Source organism: Eretmochelys imbricata, chromosome 1 (genome assembly GCF_965152235.1).
Source record: "Eretmochelys imbricata isolate rEreImb1 chromosome 1, rEreImb1.hap1, whole genome shotgun sequence".
In the NCBI taxonomy this organism is placed as follows: Eukaryota; Metazoa; Chordata; order Testudines; family Cheloniidae; genus Eretmochelys; species Eretmochelys imbricata.
This window is the reverse complement of record NC_135572.1, coordinates 144,797,962-144,818,458: the sequence shown is the minus strand read 5'-3', so window position 1 is coordinate 144,818,458 and position 20,497 is coordinate 144,797,962. Positions and strand designations below refer to the sequence as shown.

The 20,497-nt window shown below is 38.9% G+C and overlaps 1 protein-coding gene across 1 annotated transcript in view; it reads right to left on the bottom strand.

The window, feature by feature from the left end:
• The window catches only part of POLA1 (DNA polymerase alpha 1, catalytic subunit), a 353,817-nt gene that overhangs the window by 298,220 nt on the left and 35,100 nt on the right, over positions 1 to 20,497 (bottom strand). Inside the window, exons 10-17 of the mRNA XM_077807202.1 lie at positions 19,574 to 19,752; positions 16,338 to 16,450; positions 15,767 to 15,883; positions 10,379 to 10,453; positions 8,412 to 8,550; positions 4,501 to 4,655; positions 1,919 to 2,003; positions 193 to 254 (exon numbers count right to left, since the gene is read on the bottom strand). Coding sequence (XP_077663328.1) covers positions 193 to 254; positions 1,919 to 2,003; positions 4,501 to 4,655; positions 8,412 to 8,550; positions 10,379 to 10,453; positions 15,767 to 15,883; positions 16,338 to 16,450; positions 19,574 to 19,752 — 925 coding nt within the window. The remainder of the gene's footprint in view (positions 1 to 192; positions 255 to 1,918; positions 2,004 to 4,500; positions 4,656 to 8,411; positions 8,551 to 10,378; positions 10,454 to 15,766; positions 15,884 to 16,337; positions 16,451 to 19,573; positions 19,753 to 20,497) is intronic.

Sequence of the window (20,497 nt, the reverse complement as noted above, 5' to 3'; positions counted from 1 at the left end):
TATGACATTTTTTGTAATATAAGTAGTGACAGATCAGCAGGTATGTTTTCAAAGATGATGTAAAGATTTGAATGTACATTTTCAGAGACGAAAGCTAGTGCACTAGACTGCTCCATGTAAAACTCTTCCCCCACAATTCAAAGGCAGTATCTCAGAAGGCATTCTATTCTGAATGTTAAGAAAATAAATTACCTTGCTTTTAATGATTTCTTTGAAGTCATAAGGGAAAATACAATCGTTTGGTTTGGAAATAACTGCAAAAGAAATCATAAGTGGTTTGGTCTCATTTGAGCATATGGTATGAAAAACAATGTCATTTGTTAGAAGGGTTTTTTTGGGTAAGATTATCTAAGAGTCTTTGGATCAACGGTCTAGAAGAAATGCCGCCTTTATCTTATTATGTAGTAACACTGTGCTTGGCACTGTACAAGATACAAAATGAAGTCAAGACCATGCCAAGATTCAACAACTGAATTAAAATGAAGCTATCTACTCTAAAACTAAATTTAAGCGTTTAAACTTGATTAAAAAGCTAGTTTTCTGGGATGGAAATTGAGTTGTCACTGAACAAGAATAGATAAGCAGAGGACAATCTAATCTAACATCTTGCTTTTAACAGGGACTTCTTTTTTATAGAAGTCTCAGCTATGTTTAAAGAAATTTAAACTCTGCCATGGCTTTTGAGTTAAAATTACATGGATTTTGTTTTTCAGAGTGGTAGTTATTTTAAAAGAAATTAGCAATAAATAAATCCAATAAAAGTAAAACTATTAGATGTAGGGTTGGCAGAATTAGATTTTTTTAATAATTGACAGATAGTATCGGTATCTTTTTAAGCATTTTTTCTATTTTTTATTTATTTAAATGTTCACGGGTTGTGGGAAATTATGAGGGAAAAATCAGGAAAAAAAGAGGAGAGGCAGGCAAAATGATTTAACAACAGTAGATGTTGAGATTCAAAAAGTTAAATCTTTGTAACTGTTAAAACAAATTGTCAACATCCTGTGTTGAAATATACAAATTAATATCCATAAATCATAGTCTAGTAAGTTCCCAAGCAGTATTTTTCTTACTTTGCCTATCTGTAAATTTTGATCATCATCGATGGAAATATTTTTTCGTCATTTGTGAGAGTGGTGAAATTGATGTTTATCAACCTTTACCAATAAAAATCTATTCCTTGCAAGCCTAAACCCTAATTATATGTCATTAGCCCCATTCTCAAACTGTGCCATGGAGCACTTGCAGTTTACATGCTAGCTCCTGGACCCCTGCCTCTAAGGGCATCCAAAACTCTGCATGACTATCAGTTGGGATCTGGGGCTACATAAAGGCATTCTGGGTTGATAATACAGTTGATCACACCCACATGCTCAACTGTGCATCTTTTAAGTTTTCATGTTTCTTAATTTCATATTACTGCCTTGAGATCTCAGTTCAGACTTTTAAAAAGGAACTGAATGAAGCTATTGCTGGCCCACTTCTAGCTGAACTTTTACTTTAAAAGACTGAACTGTTTTTAAATTAAATAAAAACTTTTTTTTAAAAAAAGCAACAAGCGAGAGGAGAAAGAGGACAGAAAGAGGCAGAGGATATTTGGAGGGAGGTTACTTTGCCTTCATAGAAAAACCCTAAGATTTCTACCAAGTAAATGGAATATCAACTAAGTTTAAAAATGAGGAAACCGTTGGGTAGTGAAAAAAAATCTATTCACCGCACCTAATTAACTCTCTCCCCACCACCACTCAGGCATCATACCATTACTGCTGACAGTGGGGAAAGCGCTGTTCACATATAAATTCTCGCTTGTACTTCTTTCCAATAAAGATTTTAAAAATAGATATTAAGAAGAGTCAAGTGAAGTTATTGAAGCAAATCTTTAAAATTGCTCTACCCATAACCTGGTCCAGATACTCACCACAGAAGTGTGTCTGGAAAGGAGGCTGAGGAGGTGCTTTATCCAAACAAAATCTTTGATGGACTAGAGCTGCAACAGCCATGACCTACACCAAGAAATGAGAAATACTGTGATAATAAACACACCGATGTGCATCTGCATATTTACATCAGGTTAACAGTATCAAATTACCCCTTTCCTTCTATCCCTCCACTCTCTTTTGAACAGCCTTCTCCAACTGCTCCTCCTTTTTCAAAAAAGGCAATTGCCCACTTTACGTGAATTGCAGCTGCAAATTGCTGAAGTCTTCAGCATTGTTTATTGATCTTAAGTAGCACAAACCACCATTCAAGAAATACTACTATTTGATTTTGATATCAAATACAGAACTGGGTGGAGAGAGGAAACTCTGCTTCATGAAGGATTTGGTATTTCAAGACAGAGTTTTGTTCAGATTTGGAACAAAACTCCAAAATTTTGACGTTTTTTGCAAATAGAAAATGAAGCGCCAGTGAATGGGGGGGACAGAGCTTGTTGTCCCCAACACTGGGACACTCTGCTAGGAGGACTGCCTCAGTGCCAGGAACTCTGGGGTGCCAAAAAGACACAAGCACTCGGCTTGCTGAGGAGCCAGAAGCCTGGAAAGAGCAGGCTCTTCAGCAAGCCACGAGACCAGCTGTTGAGGAGGTAGGCAGGCAAGCTGGCAGATTCCGTTGGAACTTGCTCTCCACAGAATCTTTCAATTTTCGTGAATTGGCCAAACTCTGACAAAAAACACTTTGCCGGAATGTTTCTGACCAGCTTTAATAAAAGAGTTTGTTGGAAACAGTACAAATAATCTGCACATATAATCAATACTGGTATCTTGTACTACAGGCTAGTAGGTCAGTATTAGCTTTAGCTTTTTTGGAACTTTATTCTGGTTAATGCAGGTTTTAGAAAGTTAACATGGTGAGAACAACTTGTTAGCATGTTTAAAATATAAAGTTTAAAGCATTTAATTACAGTGGGTAGTATAAAGCAGTGGTGTGCAACCTGTGGTCCGCGGGCCACATGCAGCCTGTCAGGGTAATCCACCAGCAGGCCACAAGACAGTGTTTACATTGACCAATGGCCAGAGACGTGCTGGCCGATGGTTCCTGCAGCTTCCATTGGCCAGCAACAGTGAACCGCAGCTACCGAGAGCTGAGGGCGGCCATGCCTGCTGACAGTCAATGTAAACACTGTCTCGTGGCCCACCAGTGGATTACCCTGACGGGCTGCATGAGGCCAGGCCACAGGTTGCCCACCACTGGTCTAGAGTTGTCAAGGTTCCTTCCCCACTCTGAACTCTGGGGTACAGATGTGGGTACTTGCATGGAAGACCCCCTAAGCTTATTTCTACCAGCTTAGGTTAAAAACTTCCCCAAGGCACAAAATCTTTGCATTTGGACTTGGGTAGGCTGCCACCACCAAGCGCTCTAACAAAGAACCGAGGAAAAGGACCACTTGAAGTTCCTCTTCCCCCAGCAATCCCCCCAAGCCCTTACACCTCCTTTCCTGAGGAGGCTTGAGAACAAACAACTTGAGCACAGACTAGCTTGGGTTTCTTAGGACCCTAAGAACACAATCAGATTCTTAAAAAACAGAACTTTATTAGAAGAACAAAAAGAAAAGAAACACTCTGTAAGATTAGAATGGAAGATAATCTCACAGGCAGTCAGATTCAAAACAGAGAATCCCTCTAGGCAAAACCTTAAATTATAAAAAGACACAAAAACAGGAATACACATTCCTTCAACACAGCAAATTTACAAGCCAAAACAAAAAAAACCTAATGTATTTTCTAGCTAGATTACTTACTATCTTTACAGGAGTTGGAGGGCTTGCATCCTTGATCTGTTCCTGGCAAAGGTATCACAGACAGACAGACCAAAGCCTTTTTCCCCGCCTCCAGATTTGAAAGTATCTTGTCCCCTCATTGGTCATTTTGGGTCAGGTGCCAGCGAGGTTACCTTAGCTTCTTAACCTTTACAAGTGAAAGGATTTTGCCTCTGGCCAGGAGAGATTTTATAGCACTGTATATAGAAAGGTGGTTACCCTTCCCTTTATAGTTATGACAAGAGTCTATTGTTGTGGTATTCTATCTTGATGAATAAAAAGTGGCGGCAGCATAACAGCTAGTATGAGAGTTTAAATCTGTTTCCCATTCTGCTTTAAAAATTTGTTTATCAGAGGCAATCCTTTATTTTACCCAGAATACATAATGCTTAAAAGCCACATTATTGGGTGTATATAATCTGATGTGTGTTTCTTTAAAAGAAAAAGATTTATTTAGTCTTCTATAACCAAAGATTGCATTTTGGGGTGTTTTCCATAAAAGAACAAAATTTTATATACAAACTGAGACCCTGATCTTGTAATGAGCTCTGAGCAGATGGACACATCAGCCCACAGAGGGGTTCACCTGCACAGATCTCACTGCAGAATCAGATCCACAGAATCAGGTCTATTGCAGACATCACAATCAAGGCTTTTTGGTTGGTGAAGTTTTTCCAGTTACCAATTCTTACTTAGCATATGCCATAGAAAAAAATCAAACATCACCAAAACTGATGATTTACCTCATGCTGGTGAGTCTTCACATTCTGAATTGTCCTCATGCTGAGAGACATGATCACAAGAGGAGGAGGAGGAAGATCTTTAACTACATTCACCAAGTCAGGTTTCAGGGCCGTTGCCTCCACCTTACACCAACTGACTGAATGACTCAAGGGCTCTGTGGAAACAAACGAGCCACTTACAAGAATGATAAGGTCATCATGAGGAGAAAAAAAAATGGTTACCTTACAATAACTGGCACTCCAAGTTGTTCTGTCCATGCATATCCCTTTAAGTATGCTTGTGAGATGAAACTCATCTAACAGCTGAATACAGGTTATTAGTGAAACTGAAATGTCACTGAAATGTCTGTGCCCTGCTTGTCCTCGTGTCCCCTAACCAAGGGCAGAGAAGCCGTAACCATCAGTCAGTTCCCTTGCTCATTCAGAATCTCCATTTAAGGGAGATTCTGAAAAAACAGGGAAGAAAAGTAGGTTGTAGGATCCACACTGACAAAACATCATGAAAAAACAAAGTTACTATAAGATAAGTAACGTTTTTAATTCTTTGAACATTTGTCCATGTGCACCTCTAGGTGACTGGCAAGCAGTGTCCTATCTGGAAGGTTGAACTGAGGAGTCCAGACTACCACTAACTAATCAGCTATTTTAACACTGCCCTCCCAAATTTGGTATCTGATCTTGCAGCCAGGTCAAGGACATAATGTTTAACAAAAATGAGAGGACTATTTGAAATGGCTGCCTTGCAGTTCTGAGATAATGGGGATGCTTCCTTGTCTGCTGAAGCCTGAGCTCTAGTCAAATGACCTGTGATATTTAGAGGAAAAGGAACAGCAGCCATATGACAGAAAAATGAAATACGATAGGTGATCCATTTAAATAATCTCAGAGGAAAAAATGGCATGTCCTCTGGAATCACCACTTATAACAACAAAAAAGGCAGGGGCATTGCTGAAAATGGGCTTTGTCCTGCTCAGGTAGCATAGCAAGACCCTCACTACAGCTAAAATATGAAGTTTCTTCTCCTCTGGATAAGTGTGTGGTTTTGGAAGAAAAAGAGGGAGACTAATATTAATTTAACTGAAAGTCTGACACGAGTTTGGGAATAAATTTAGGACGGCTTCTCAAAACCATCTTATCTTTGTGGAATGTTATGCAAGAAGGGTTGGCCGTGAGACTTTGGAGTTCACGGACCCTTCTGTCTGACACAGTGGGGATGATAAAAAGATATCTTGAGAGTAAGGTGGTATAGAGTATTCAGAAGAGGGTTCAAAGGGAGTCCTCAAAGGACAATATTATGATCCCATTTGGGAGGTGGCTTCCTAAATCAGTGGGAAGCGGGAAGCAATTCTTAAAAATCTGGATGCAGAAGTGTAAGAAAAAAACAAACATGACTCTGGGTGGGTGGCATGCCAAAATTGCTGCAAGGTGGGACTGTAACTGAACAGAATGAGAATCCAGAAAAATGTAGATGGATGATATAATTAAGGATCTTGGTAACAGGAATCTCCAAATGGATCAAGGTTGTGCTGGGCTGCCCAAAAAGAAAATCTTTTCACCTGCGAGGAGTACATTTTTCATTACTCATTAGGGACTCCTGCTTCACCACAGGATTTCTTGTGCATATAACAAACAGTCTCTGTCAGTGGCACTTAACCCAGCCAACATGCAAGCTGTCATGTGTAACAATTTCAAGTCTGGGTTCAATGTGACCGTTGTCCTGTGATATTATTTCTGAACAGTTTGGAATTGCTATTGGAGGCTGAGTTGACATTTGGAAGTGACCCATTAGCCAAAAATGCCTCAGCCAACAAGGAACTATCAGGATCTGCTGCATTCAGACTTTCCATATCATCCTGGATATTAGAGAGAATTGGAGGACATGCATACAGGAGACTTTGATTCCGCCATATGCCATCCACATGGTGGGTAAGCTGGGGCTCTGAAATGAGGGATTCTGGACTGGAGGAATGAATCATCTCCTGATCTTGGAGAGTGATGAGGTGAAGGCTCCCAGCGGCACTGGATGGGGAAGAAAGTATGGTCAGGAAAAGGTCTCCTCTATCTGCAGTGCTGATCTCTCAGGCAACGTCTGTATCAGGAGCTTAGACATTTGAGTCAGTGCCGGATGACGCGCGCTCAATAGCAAAAATGGTATGGGAGAAGAGATAACTTCCATCACCAATAATGCAATAACCAGAACAGTTACTGACACTATCAACTGAGGAACTATTTCAATTTTTTGTAGGAATCCGTATCAGATGTAGGGACCAGAGTAGCCTCAGAGCCCTTCAGTGCCAAGAAGAAAGTTGAATCAGTGTCACTTGCCCCTTTAGTATGAGGACTTCACTCTCCTCCAAAGAACTGAATGTAAAAGAAATAGCTCTCCTGAGGCCTCTCAACTTTTCCTTTCTCAAGGAAGTAAGATCAGTACCAGATTTGATCCAATGTTCTGATCTACCTTAGCTCTGTGTGGAAGAGGCAGTACTTGTCTTTGTTGCTGGAGCAGCTAATAGTACTGAGCATGTCTTTGGCTACCAAGGCTTTTGGCCAGTCAGTCCCGAATTTGACTTCTTACTGATACCAGCCTTTGCAGCTGCATCCTGGATATCATGGGAGCACACAGACTAAGAGGTGGAAAGTCCCATCTTGGAGTTCCATGCCCATTCTTGTGGGTCTGAAATGCTCCTCACAGGCTGCTCCAGAAGACACAATTTTAGCCTCTCTCAATTTTCTTGTTCTGGAGAACAGACAACTGGCAGATGGAGCATCAATTAGGTACAAGGCTCTCACCAAGACAAAAACAAACTGTCTAGAAGGGGAATAAGCCAGTCACAAGATGGGCAGGATTTGAAGCTGCTATTTTAAGTGGTTGTGGCACAAGGTGCTGAGAGAAAATAAGGTGTTTTTTAAAAACACAGAACAAAGAAAGAAAAAGTTGAAGAAAACACGGGAGATATTTAAGGAATTAACCCTAACAAGCTAGATAAGGATATAGAACGGACTACAGGGCAGCAGGCAGACACTGCCTGGTTCCATCTCACTGCAAAAGCTGGTAAGAGGGAACTAAGAGATGGTTGCAGCTGCTCTGCCCTTTATGCCCTGTGGTTGCTGGGAGCATGAAGACATGTAGGGAGAAGGCATGGCTCCAGAGACACTAATGTTTAAAGATTCTGAATGTGTATGAGGTGCACATGCACACAGAGTGGGATCCCCATAGACAAACACTCAATCAATGACTTAAGTTGAAAGCACACTGGGTGTTTCCAACCATGTCATTTTGTATAAACTATTGATGGAGTAATTTATACTGGGTGTTACCCAGAAACAGTTCCAGAACTCAGAGTAAAGTTAAAATTAAACACTTATGATCAAACACGGGCTCTGAGCCAAGCATGGCGATTGCCACAGTGTAAAATGTTACAGGAATTTAGGCACTACTGGAGCTTAACGGACACTCAGAACCATTTAGAAATTTGGTCGCAGAATCAAATCAAGTTTTTCCTTCCCTCTCCTCTTTAAGGGGGGGTATCACAAGAAGCCCAGTTACCTTACTACTGTGGTGCCGTTGCCCACTTTTGTATAAAAAGTGACATTCTGAAGGATCAAGTCCCAAAGAGCACAGAGAGTACAGAATTGGGGGGAAAGGGTGAAGGAAGCAAGGGGAGAAATCAGTTCAAGAGCTGTCAACATTGAAGAGAGACCAATTAAGCAAATCTTGCTTGCCTCTCAAAATAAACTGCTTTCTAATAGGTCCTGTTTATGAAATCTAAACATTGCTTCTCAGAATACTGCCCTCAAGAACTTCTAAAAGATTTGACAAAATAGAACTGTACTGGTCAACTCATCTACCATCCCCCTCCAAATTTATTTTTCAGCAATTTATTAAGTATTTGACATGCAAATCCTCATACGTGGATTTTTTATTTCCAGCCAGCTTGGTCCTTTGATCTTCCTACTCATCAAGAGAACTTCCAGGCTAGAAGTGTTAGTTCCAAATACATGAGAAAACGTCTCTCCTTTCAGATCTTGAGGAAGCCGGGGGAATTCAGCCTGACATAATCAAAAGAAAGGGATAAGTCATTTTATTTAAAAAAAAAAAGGCATGTCAACATATTATGCTCAAGCAGCAGTATAAACAAACTAAACCATATCTGAAATGTGCCAGTTTCACATGAGTGAAACTCCATCACATCAGAATGTATTATAGCAACCCAAGAAGTATCAGACTATTGTTTTAACAAAACTCTGCATAAGTAGGTTTTGGTGGATTCCATTTTTATCAGTAAATATCTGCAAACGTCAATTTCACTGAACTTACACAAACCAATGAAAAAGTATTCCCATCAATAACAACAACTGAAATGTACCGATATGAAAAGTAAGAAAAATGTTGCTTGAGAACTTAGAGTCAGAATCCACTGAATTTTAAATTAGGCTTGTTACAAACTAGTGAATGAAAAGTAAAAACAGGTATGGTTTGTTGACTTAAAGATATTTACTCTGTATATTTTGACATGTGATGTTAACAATTTGTGTTTTCATGATTTATAAAGCTTAACTTTTTGAAACTCAAGGTCTACTGTAATTAAAAAATTGTCTGGCCTCTTCTTTAATTTTCCCCAACTGTGAAAATTTAAATAGGAAAAAAAGAAGAAAAAAATCCTTAAAAATAAACCCATATTATCTGTGGAAATTATATATTTTAAAAAAAAAAAAAAAAAGGAAAATCTGCAAGCCTACACATAAGCCAGGAAATTGATCCAAATATGTAAATGCCAAAATCTGTGTCCATATAGGAAACAAGAGTGTGTTGGTATCAGCCATGACCCACATAACTCAACATTTTTAATACAGAAAGTGCTTAAGTAAATACTGCAAGTTAATTATATTGTTTTATGCATCTGACAGCTTTCCAGCTACAGCCACTGTTTGCAGACCAATAAGATTAGAATGCTCCTGAAGTGCTAAAGCAGCATTTTGGGCAGCTAACATGCATTTACTTCACCCTTCAGATATGACCTTAATCCCTGCAAAGTGGCTGAATGCATTAAGATGGTGCCTTTAATGTCCCCTTCACAGCAATTAACAAAATGTATTTAGAAGGGAACACTGTCAATTTGAAACCTTGTCAGTTTTTTTTTTTAAATGATTAAAATTTGTTGTTACTATGCCTGTCCCAGAGTCCCGCTGGGAACTTGTGGGTCTGTCACTCCATTTCCCTCATTTCTAAAGAAAGTTTCTCTTGCCCAGGAGCCTCATAAAAGACCAATACAAATGATTAAACTGACCACACAAATGTCTTGCTATCACAAGGCACTTAAGCATATGCCTGATTTTAGGCTTGAGAACAGTCCCCTGTGGGTGTTTAAAGTTACACGCATTCAAATACATTGTTTAAATGGCACAAAAGTAAACAAAAAAATGAAAAAGAAAGCCTGACTAATCAGGAATAGATATCTCCATAATTAATAAGTCATTAACATTGATGGATGAAATTATTGTTTTAATTTCATCATGTTTTATTTTTTGGGGAGTGCAGCTAACACCGAGATGTATAGAAAGCTTTAGTAGATCTATGATATACGGATTTAAAATGTTTTAATTTGTTATTCACTTTCAGTTTCATTGTAATTAACTAGCTACAGCAGGGACTGGCCAGCACATCAATGATATAAGGAAAACAAGCAAACAAAAAACACTAAGTTAAATAAGCTTCAAAAGACAAATTTTAAAAATAAAAAGCAACTAGTTTACACGTTGTGAAGTGGGTGTTGCCATAAATAAGGACAAAATTATGTTAATATATGTACTTAAATAAGATTAAGTTCAACAGAACTATTCCAGTGATGTGGCCTCTAATCAGATTAGTTTTACTCACCAGGTACCTAACTTCTAGGTAGTCAGACTTCACTGGAACATCCGGGATCTCAAAAGCATAATTCTTTTCAACTTTCTATGCAAAAGAAATGCATTTTAAATACTATGTATTAGGTGCTAAGATTTTTTTTAAAATATCAGCATACTGAACATTCTTCCCAATAAGAGAAAGAAAGGAATAAAAACCAAACGTGATGCAAATGCTCATTCATCTGATCTCATTACTCTCCTTACAGCAGCTAAATAAAGCAGCAGCTTTATTATTGGACAAGTAGGTCTCTAACGTCATGTTCATAAGCTACCAGCGATGCTAAAGCAGGCTGCAACCACACTTAGTCCTTGTCTACACTCCACTTTTAGCGTTAAAACTTTTGTTGCTCAGAGGTATGGGGGGAAAAACCACACCCCCAAATGACAAAAGTTTTAATGATGAAAAGCACCAGTGTAGACAGCTCTCCATCCCTCGTTGGGAGTGGCTTTATTTGGTCATCAGAAGAGCTCTCTCCTGGCGACAAACAGTGGCTACACTACATGCCTTACAATGGCATGGCCGTAGTGGCACAGTCGTGCTGTTGTTAGGTGCGCAGTGTAGATATAGCCTTACTGTTCAAAGCTATGTTAAAATTTCCTGGAGGCTAAGGATTCTGGATTTGCACGGTTAACCTATGCTATTGCACCAGCTGGAGAACAGCACATTGCAGCCATTATGCAAATGGATGGTGAGGAGTCACTTGTGCGTGTGTTATTTGTATTGCCAGAGGTCCTACTGGCCCTAGTCATAAACCAGGACTTGTCCACTACTGTCTTGTCTTTTTTAAACACATAGGTTCAAACCACTTCTTGTGAATTTAACCTGACTATGGAGTAAAAGAGAGCATGTGAGCCCCTCTGATCATAATTACAGTGACGTGTAAAGAGCCATAAAAATGCTATCTGCCCATGAAGTGTTCCTTTCAGAGATTAAACATGGAGAAGCAATGATTGGCTGATAAGTTTCAGACTGGAGTCATGTTGCTTTCAAATTGATTTGTTAAGAACTTGCCCAACTTGGCTTGAACAGGCTCCATTCCTGCCACAATCAGTGGCAGGTGTACGGGAAAATGCTATGCCTTACAGAGTCTACTCACAATCCCAAGTTTGGGGTTGGCAAAGCTTTGATGGCCACATATAAAATTACTGCCACAAGCAATGGTGTGCTAATGCCAGATGTCATCACTTCTCACAGCATCTCCAATATAACCAGTGATTTAAGTTACTGTTATTTCCAGTAGCAGCCAGAGTGTCCGAGAAGCCCCGCTGGGCCCACATAAAAGGTGGCATGGCAGGAACTTCCCAAGTGTGACGGTTCTGTTGGCAAAGCTTACTCTTTACTGTCTTTGTGTTCTGTACAGCACCTAATACAATGGGGTCCCGGTTCATGAGTGGAGCTTGTAGGTGTTACAATAATACATATTATTCGCTCTCACTATCTAATACCTATTATATTTTTTCAAAGTGTTACAAAAGTCACTCTACTTGGACAATTCTGTGTCCATGAAGTTACTCCCAGCACAAAATTAGCGCTCCCATACATCCATTTTGGATCATCTTTTAAAGTTTCCCAGATTGATTCTAAGACTTTACAGTTTACTTTTTTAAAGCACGCACTTCCTTGATTGACATTATCTTCCCTTTGTTCCAATATAAATTATCGGGTCATGGATTAGATGTAGTTCTATTGAGCGGGTCACATCAGCTTGGTATGTAGCAATATTTTCACTTAAATATTTTCAATCATTTTTTTAGGAGAGGTTTTTGAGCAGCGCTGCCACAAAAGTGCAAGCGCTGGCAGCTATCAACTGAAATTTACAGGATTCTTGTCAGTTTCACAGCCGCTATTCAGAAAATCTTGTCAGTTTTACTACTGCTAATCACATCAATTTCAGTCAGCAGCTATTGGGGTATCCAAGATCATATTTTGTTTCAGAAACATCATGTGTCAGTGTTTCCAAAAATGAAACTTATGGAATTTCCAGTTTCTGGGAAATTTCAATTTTTGATCTGAACTGGAACAAAACCAATATTTCCCACAAACCAGAAATCCTGAGTTTCAACCAGCTCTGCACATAGCCACTGTAGCTTTGTCACTTCAACATGAAAACAAAGAAGATTAATTATTTCCTCCATTATAATCAATTTATTTTGAAAAAGGCATTGGTATCTGAAGTCAACTTGCTATAAAATTAATGAAAACTTCCTCCAAATATTTCAAAAATAGCACTGTTAATGGATGAACTGAATATAAAACATTAAAGCTACAGGGCAAAATTTTAGAGCCAATCCTTTTTTTAAAAAAAGTCATTGTTTAAGCCTAATGGCCTTGGAGAAGCTAATTTACAATTTTAAAATCGACTTCAAGGAAAGCTGTATTTGTTTCTTAGGCCTAATCCTGCAGCTCCCATTGAAATCAAAGGCAACTTGAGCAAGAAGAATTTCAAAGAATTAGTAAACTTTCATAGACTAGAAAGCAAGCCTTTTACTACTGTAGTTTTGTTTATTGAAAGATAAAGAACAGGCCAAGCATGTTTTAATACTGAAGTATTAATGCCTCAATAAAAGGCATGTTCTTTGAAAAAAGTTCACAAAGATGCATATCATATGATTGAAGGTATTAATTTTTCCCATCCTTTTTTGGCAATGCAGGAACTATGATTGAACACTACATAAGCATACTTTAGCTAAAGCTTTATAGGAGACCATTCCCCCTAGCCTTCCCCATCTAGCTAAAGTCTTAATACACAGAGAAAAGTCAATTCAGACCTGGTAGCAAATTCCCATCTGAACAGTAAGATACCACATTTGCTTGTCCTCTCTCAGATCAGTATCTCGTCCTCACACATAAGGCCTCTGTTTGATATCTTGCTATGCAATGAATAAAGCTATCATCATCATGTTGAAATACAGGCCTGTCTGTACGGACAAGACTTGTACTGGGGTAACTGCAACACCCAGTTTAGACACACTGTGTCTGTATAAAAGAGGGTTTTGCACTGTGGCTTACCCCACTTTCAAACATCTATAATCTCTACCCACAGTTGTATCTTTATTTTAATCTTTATCATCTCTTCCCGTATGATCTTTTAACTGTCACTTTGCACGTGCACAAGTTTTTAAAAAGAAAAAAAAAAAAAAAAAAAAGAGTTCTTCTGATCCTTCAGCACCTTTTCAAAGGACAATCCAAAGCATATGCTTCCAAGTCACTGTTATTGAAGCCCACTTCATTAAACTTTAGTTATTTTCTCAACTTCAGGGTTCTTCCTGAGCAGTGAGCTACCATATCCTTGCTGTACACCCAATCTTAAACTACCCACCTACATCTCTCATTTACAAGTACATTATAATGAGAACACACAAGTAGAAACAGTGAAAAAAATTCAAAGGTAAACTTGTCAGAATTATTTTGATCATAAGAAATTCTGAAACAGATGAAATGTGTGTTGCTGGAATGTGCCAAAGAATCATACAATCTGTCCACTATTGAAGGCTGAAAATACTGCCCTGTTACATATTTGCTGCACAGATGTATGATATTTATTGGGTGAACTTGCTATTTAAGAGGCATTTGGGAAGCACTTGCATTTGCATCATGCTTTAGAACATTTAGAGTTGTCCATCAATATTTTGATTTTCCCCTCATTTTACACACTTGTGTTTTTATTCATTCTTCCTCTGTTTTCCTCTGCCTTTCAAACCACCTGCCAAACATTTTACACAAGGGTATAATGACAGCACTGATCACTAATCCAAGAAAATCAAAACTAATCCCAAAGTTATACTGTAATTCTTTGTGAACTCTCAACTTGATACTCCAAGACACTCCAAAAAGTAGGAAGGGCCATCTGAGCACTTAATTGAAGAAACATGATGCTAGCACTGCACTCATCTTCATCCAAGTCTGGACTGCAAAGACACACTTGCATTTTATCCACACATATTAAAAGAGGGAAAAGGGAAAAAAAAGTTAATGAGTGTTTGTGAAGTGATTGAATAAGCTTCCTCACACAGCTCAAGCAATGCTCTTCAGTCCAGATTTGTGATGCCCTTGCTAGCACAATTTCTGCATATTTTGCTTTGCAGAACTGTACCTTTATGAACAGATTCCTCTGACACCAATTCTCTATCCCACATCGTGTCTGCCTCTATTTTCCGATAGAGCAACCTTTTCCGTTTCACCATTCTCTTAACTACTTGTGGAGTGGCTCAAATACGTAGAGGAATCACAAATGTCAAGCACAACTAGTGATCCAGTGAACGGTGTAGATCTCAAGATGGCATCCTAATCCTAAAGGGAACGTTATCTGCCTTATTAATGGTTTGCAGTACAGTAGTGTCTAGAAGCTCCACCCAAGATCAGGACCCCCTAATATGCTAGGCATTGTACAGTCACAGAATAAACAGTTCCTGCCCAAGAAAACTTAAAGTCTAAAGAGAAAAACAGATAAAAAGTGGAAGGGAAAAAATAAGCAACAAGGTGAAACAATTTGTTCAGTGTCACAGCAGGTCAGTGGAAGAACCAAATTTCGAGTCCTAGCCCAGTGCCCTATCCAGAGGGCCACAGGTGGTTTTCCCTCTTGTGCTCAATATTCGTTACAAAAATTAGGATGTTTAAGAGAAATGAATATTGGCAGTCCAGAAATCAGAACTGTGAGCATCACAAAAGGACTGCCATTTAGTTGCTAGTTCACCTGGGCATGTATATTTTCTCTAATAAGCGAAGCCATGTTGCGCGTATCCCTCAGCAAGCTTTGGGCAAAAAGTGCATTACAGTAAACAGGAAGTGCTACATAAATGTACTACACTGACTTCTAGTATATGTGGCAGAGATGGGGAGGAAGAAGGAAGACCCTGAAACAGTTCCATTAGTGGTTTGGGGTCCACAATATAGAAACAAAACTGATTCACAAAGTTGTGTTGGCTAAAACTGTTCTATTAACTAATCCGTTGGCAGGATTTTAGCAGGGTTTGACATTTATAATCATGATGGCACGTATACAAACTGTTTGGTCATAACCATATTTGAAAACTGTTTTCAATGTAACAAGTCGTAGTGTGAAAAGTCAGGATACAGCCTTAGATCTCAACATTCTGCCATTAATCATATTTGCTTTGGGGTTAAAATTCTGTTCTATACTAGGCCCATCTCCAAACTCTGCTTCACTTATTCTTGAGTTGAGAAAGATTCAGTCAGTCACTGCTTGGCTGTTACAGGAAAACAGACACATGCACGCCAGTTATAACTTTGCCTTTTCCACCCACACACCAACCAGCATTGCTATCCACTGAAAGTTTTCTGCCCTCCGAAAACAGAAAAATAGGAGGGGATTGAGCATGATGTACAAGAGAGACAAACCTTGGATCTGAACTTCATGATCTTGTATTTTACAGCAATCTGGTCATTAAATTCTTGGTAGACATTCATCATAGTCACAGGATTCTCCGTCTCTTTACCAGAAGTTAGGTCCATTTGCTTTAAAGACAGTCAAATCAAATTATTTCATTTACAGATTCTGACAACAAACATTAACGAAATTAACAAGCCAACAAAATTCAGAGTTGTTTTAATGGGTAAACTTGACATACAATCAAAGCTTGTAGCCAAGGAATGTTATGGCACCAAAATATATTAGTTCACAAAACATCAAATTTATGAAATACTACTGAAAACAGAGGACTTGGAAACTTAACATGGTAAGCAGGAGGTCACTCAAGAAGACTGCCACCATTAGTTTCAGGTAAAGGAACTGTCTTTTTCTTAGCCACGTCATTATAGCTTGAAAATCAGGGATATTCTACTCTGCTTTTCGCATGATGAATATCACATTTGCAATGATCAGCACAGCTTGTTTCAGCCATATAAACACGTCAAAATGCATTTTACTTCACTAGCTTCCTATCAGCAGACCACTGAAATTCAGGCCTACCATCTCACGTGGCAGTAGATAGATAGTTCTCTCAATATTTTTCACTGTCACACAACAGCTGACATAGGTCTCTGCTGATTCAATCCACACTTTACCAAACAGAAATACCACACCTGAGAAAGGAAGAGAAAACTAGATATTAGGGAACCAAAAATTCTCAAAGACGCTGCTAGCGGAAAAGCTGCCATTTTAAGTATAACCAAATAAAGATTAATTCATCCCCAGGACCAAAGTAATTTCCAATGTGTAGTCCTTGAACAGTTCCATCTGCTGACAGTTCCTTACTCAGTTCTCCAAGATTAAGACTCCTTTGTACCCAATGAAGTCGGTGGAAGGCCTTCTGCAATCCACTGAAAATTTCACTTAATAGTATTTATCAGCTTCAAGTCCCAAACTTACAAATTTTAGCAGCAATAATTCCCATAGTAAAATCCAGAAAGTTTTATATTTGACAATTCACTACTCAAAAAAAAAAGCACACACAAAAAACAAGACCCCACAAGTACAACAATCTTTCCTACAACTCCAGATCAATGAAATCAATGAAATAATTCCCCTGCCCCAAGGGCTCTCTTGCACGGTGCTGGTCACCTGTCTTTTTCAGTGTGTATACGGGGCCACTAGGAGGGTTAGTGAGGAGAGTTCATTGCATTCAGTATGCTGAAGGTACCCAGCTCTACATCCCCATCACATCTAACTCTTCTGGAACAATGGGATGCATTTCCCAGTGCCTAGAAAACTTAGGTCTTGTATGACAGCTAGCTGGTTGTGACTCCATCCAGGTAATAGAGAGAGAACAGTGAGGCTAGGGGAAGCAACTGGAAGTTGGTGGAATTTACATCAGCACCCCTCACAAAGGGAGTGCGACAGTACAGTGGACAACTTGGGGATGCTATTAAATTCAGGGTGCTCCTGGATGTCCAGGTAACAGGTATAGCCAAAACAGCTTTTTCACCAATCTTTTCTTTTCATTGTGGACCTTGCCACAATTATTCACATCTGTGTCACTGCAAGAGTAAGGTATCACGAACCAGCTATAATGCACGCTACATGGAATTACACCTTGGAAATATTTGAAAATTGAAGCTAGCACAGAATGCTGCAGCCAACTTAAGTGGACTTGTAAGATGGGAGCACATTAAACTAAACTAGTGTGTTACCTTTCAATCAGCTTCTGGGTAGAATTCAGGAGTTTGGTTTTAACTAGGCTTGGAAGGATTACATTTTTATTGGTAAACGTCAATTTCACTCCCCCCTCCACCCTTCCCCCCCCACACACAAATATTTCTATTGATAATGGTAGATTTTAACAGACAGTAAAAATTAAGAACACTGCTGCTCAAGAACAAGAATGTTTACTCTGTATAGTCTGACATGATGTCAACGATGTGTTTTAACATTATACAACATTAACAAGTTATAAAGCCTTCACTTTTTGAATCTCAAGATCTTCTGTCATTCAATCACTGTCTGACTCCCCACTGTCATCTGAACCTCTTCCCATACTCTCCCACAACCATGAAAATCTACATTGATAAAAATTTTTAAAAATGCTTCAAAACAAACATTTTGTTCCCCACCCAAAATTATTAAAAAATAAAAATCACATTCCGATAAGCCTAGTGTTAACCTATAAAAAAAATCCCTACATAATTTTGGACTTAGTTACTGGAGATTTCTCTCTCCTCCTACAACATACTGCCATTACTGAGATTAGAGGGGTGGGAGCTGGAGCTCCTTCAATAATAAACAATTTTTTGTGGGGGGGGGGGGGGGACCTTCAATTTCAGGACTTGCTCCCTTGATCTACCAGAGCCCAGATTCTCTTTCTCCCCCTCCTCCTTCATTAAGCTTTTAATAAGGGTGTGAGCTAAGGTTGAGATATTTATGAGTAGTTCCTGGTTTCTTCTTAGCTTTTTAAGCTATGGGACAGGTGACCAGAGCACCAGATGGACTCCTATTGTTTTATTTTATTATTCATTTCTTCGAATTTTTAAGATAGGAGTACAGCCTTCCAATTCTCTCCATAAAACAGTTAAAGGGAATCATGAAGGAAAACAGAGTCTATTTCAAAGTTACAAATGATTTTAGAGTCTTATTTATCTTGCAGTCTAGCTTCATTTCAAGCAATGTATTTGACATTGTTTATGCCCATTTTCCATAAAAATCATAAAACTAATAATCAAAAACAATGTCAAAATTTACTTCCCCCTGCACTACTAATTGAAACCAGGTGCAGTCTATTATTCAACCTTGAAAATGTCACAATAAGGACAGGATATCTCTTCTCATATGCAAGAAAAATAAATCCTTTCATAATTATGTTCCATTCAGCAACCACTGACTTTCAAACCAAGATAGAAGTAAAAAACAATAGCAGGGTCTTTAAGAGTAGCTATTTTATATTAGAATAACTGATTTCACCATGACTTCAGTGATCACTAGCTGCTCTCATGAGGAAGCTTTTCAATGCACTCAGCATACAAAGAGACCGACTCCTATTTAACCCCTTGGCACCACAACTTAAGAAAGGTGTAACTGCAACATGCATTATACTTAGCACTTGGAGCACTAGTCCAAAGCCTCCAAAATAGGTATTTTTCCTCTACCACTAAGAGTTTGAATGAGGTTGATATGCATGAAAGACAGGTTCCAAAAGCACTAGAGCTATGAAATAAGTGAGCTAGGACTGAGGTATCTTGGCAGAGCTTTATGAAGATTTTTGCACAACATCATCTATTGCACAACCAGTCTGCCTCCTCTCCTACAACACATGTGACTTGTAATACAAAAAGACAGGTTTATCAGGACACAGGAGACCAAACGAATGATCTAATCAGGATTTCAGATTAGATTTTCAAAAGCAAGAGACCAGTTCATTTAACTATTGTACCACTTACCCAAGAAGATAGAGACATCAACTCATTCCTAGCACACAGAGGTAAAGAATGTCGGCATATTCCCTTGATTTAATAGCACTAAAATCCTTTTCCTTCCCCCTAACACTATAACAGACCAAACATAACAGACAAGACTTTCATTTTGTCAAGTGGTTATATCATATAGAGGGAGGAATAACCCTGTGCAAGTTACAAAGCAGCTTCCGGGGGAGAACTTCAACAGGCTTAGAGGGCAGCTAGGCATCCCTCGGGCTCCTTTGAAAATCCCAGCCTTAATGGCGAGAATCGAATGAAGGGAACGAGAGAGTTACTTTCCATCTTTAAATGTGTAGATACCTGGTTGACTATACTGATCTTCGTAAGCATCCAGCCAATAAAACCTAAAGACTTGATCACCATCTTCCCCGTTCACTAGTGGCAGGCAACTGGGGTCCACTTGAACTTCTGAGGCAACTAAATCAATTTCATCCTTATCCATTCTGGTCCAACAGGACATATCGGGGAGAAAAGAACTTCTGCAAGTATTGAAAAACAGATGAGTAAGGTTGTATGTTCACTACAACCATAACTTTTGAGAAGACATGACTTAAGATCCGTCACCAGAACTAGCTAATATGGAATACTCCATTATTTCCTCCACAAATATAGCTCTCGTATATCCAGCAGACAGGCATTGAAAGTTGCTTTAGACTATTAGACAGACCCTAGACATGCAAGTCGTTACAGCATGAATAATCCCATCAGTTTGCAAGGCTACCTTCAACTGTAAGCTATTTGGGGTGGGACAGAATCATTACTTGTTTCTATGAAAAACTTTGTACCACTTCAAACCATGATTTGACTTCTCATAATTTTCAGTCATGAAACAGTATTAAAAATGTGCTTTAAGGTCCTTTTCTTATATAGGAGAGTTTTGAAGTCATTACTTTTGCATTTTTAACTTCAATGGCATCACTCTTTGCCATGGGAAACTGGCTTTAACGATCATTCATGTTTTGGGCAATTATAAGGTATTTGGTAATATAAATCTTTAGTGATTCCTGATTTCTGCTCATCAGCACTAAGCATTCCACATTACGTCACCAACTCTTTGCAATATACATTGAGCACTTAACCTAAAACATTTCACTGTTTACCCAGACAGGAATGACAGGTTTCAGGAGTAACAGCCGTGTTAGTCTGTATTCGCAAAAAGAAAAGGAGTACTTGTGGCCTTAGAGACTAACCAAGTCATTTGAGCATAAGCATCGGCTGTAGCTC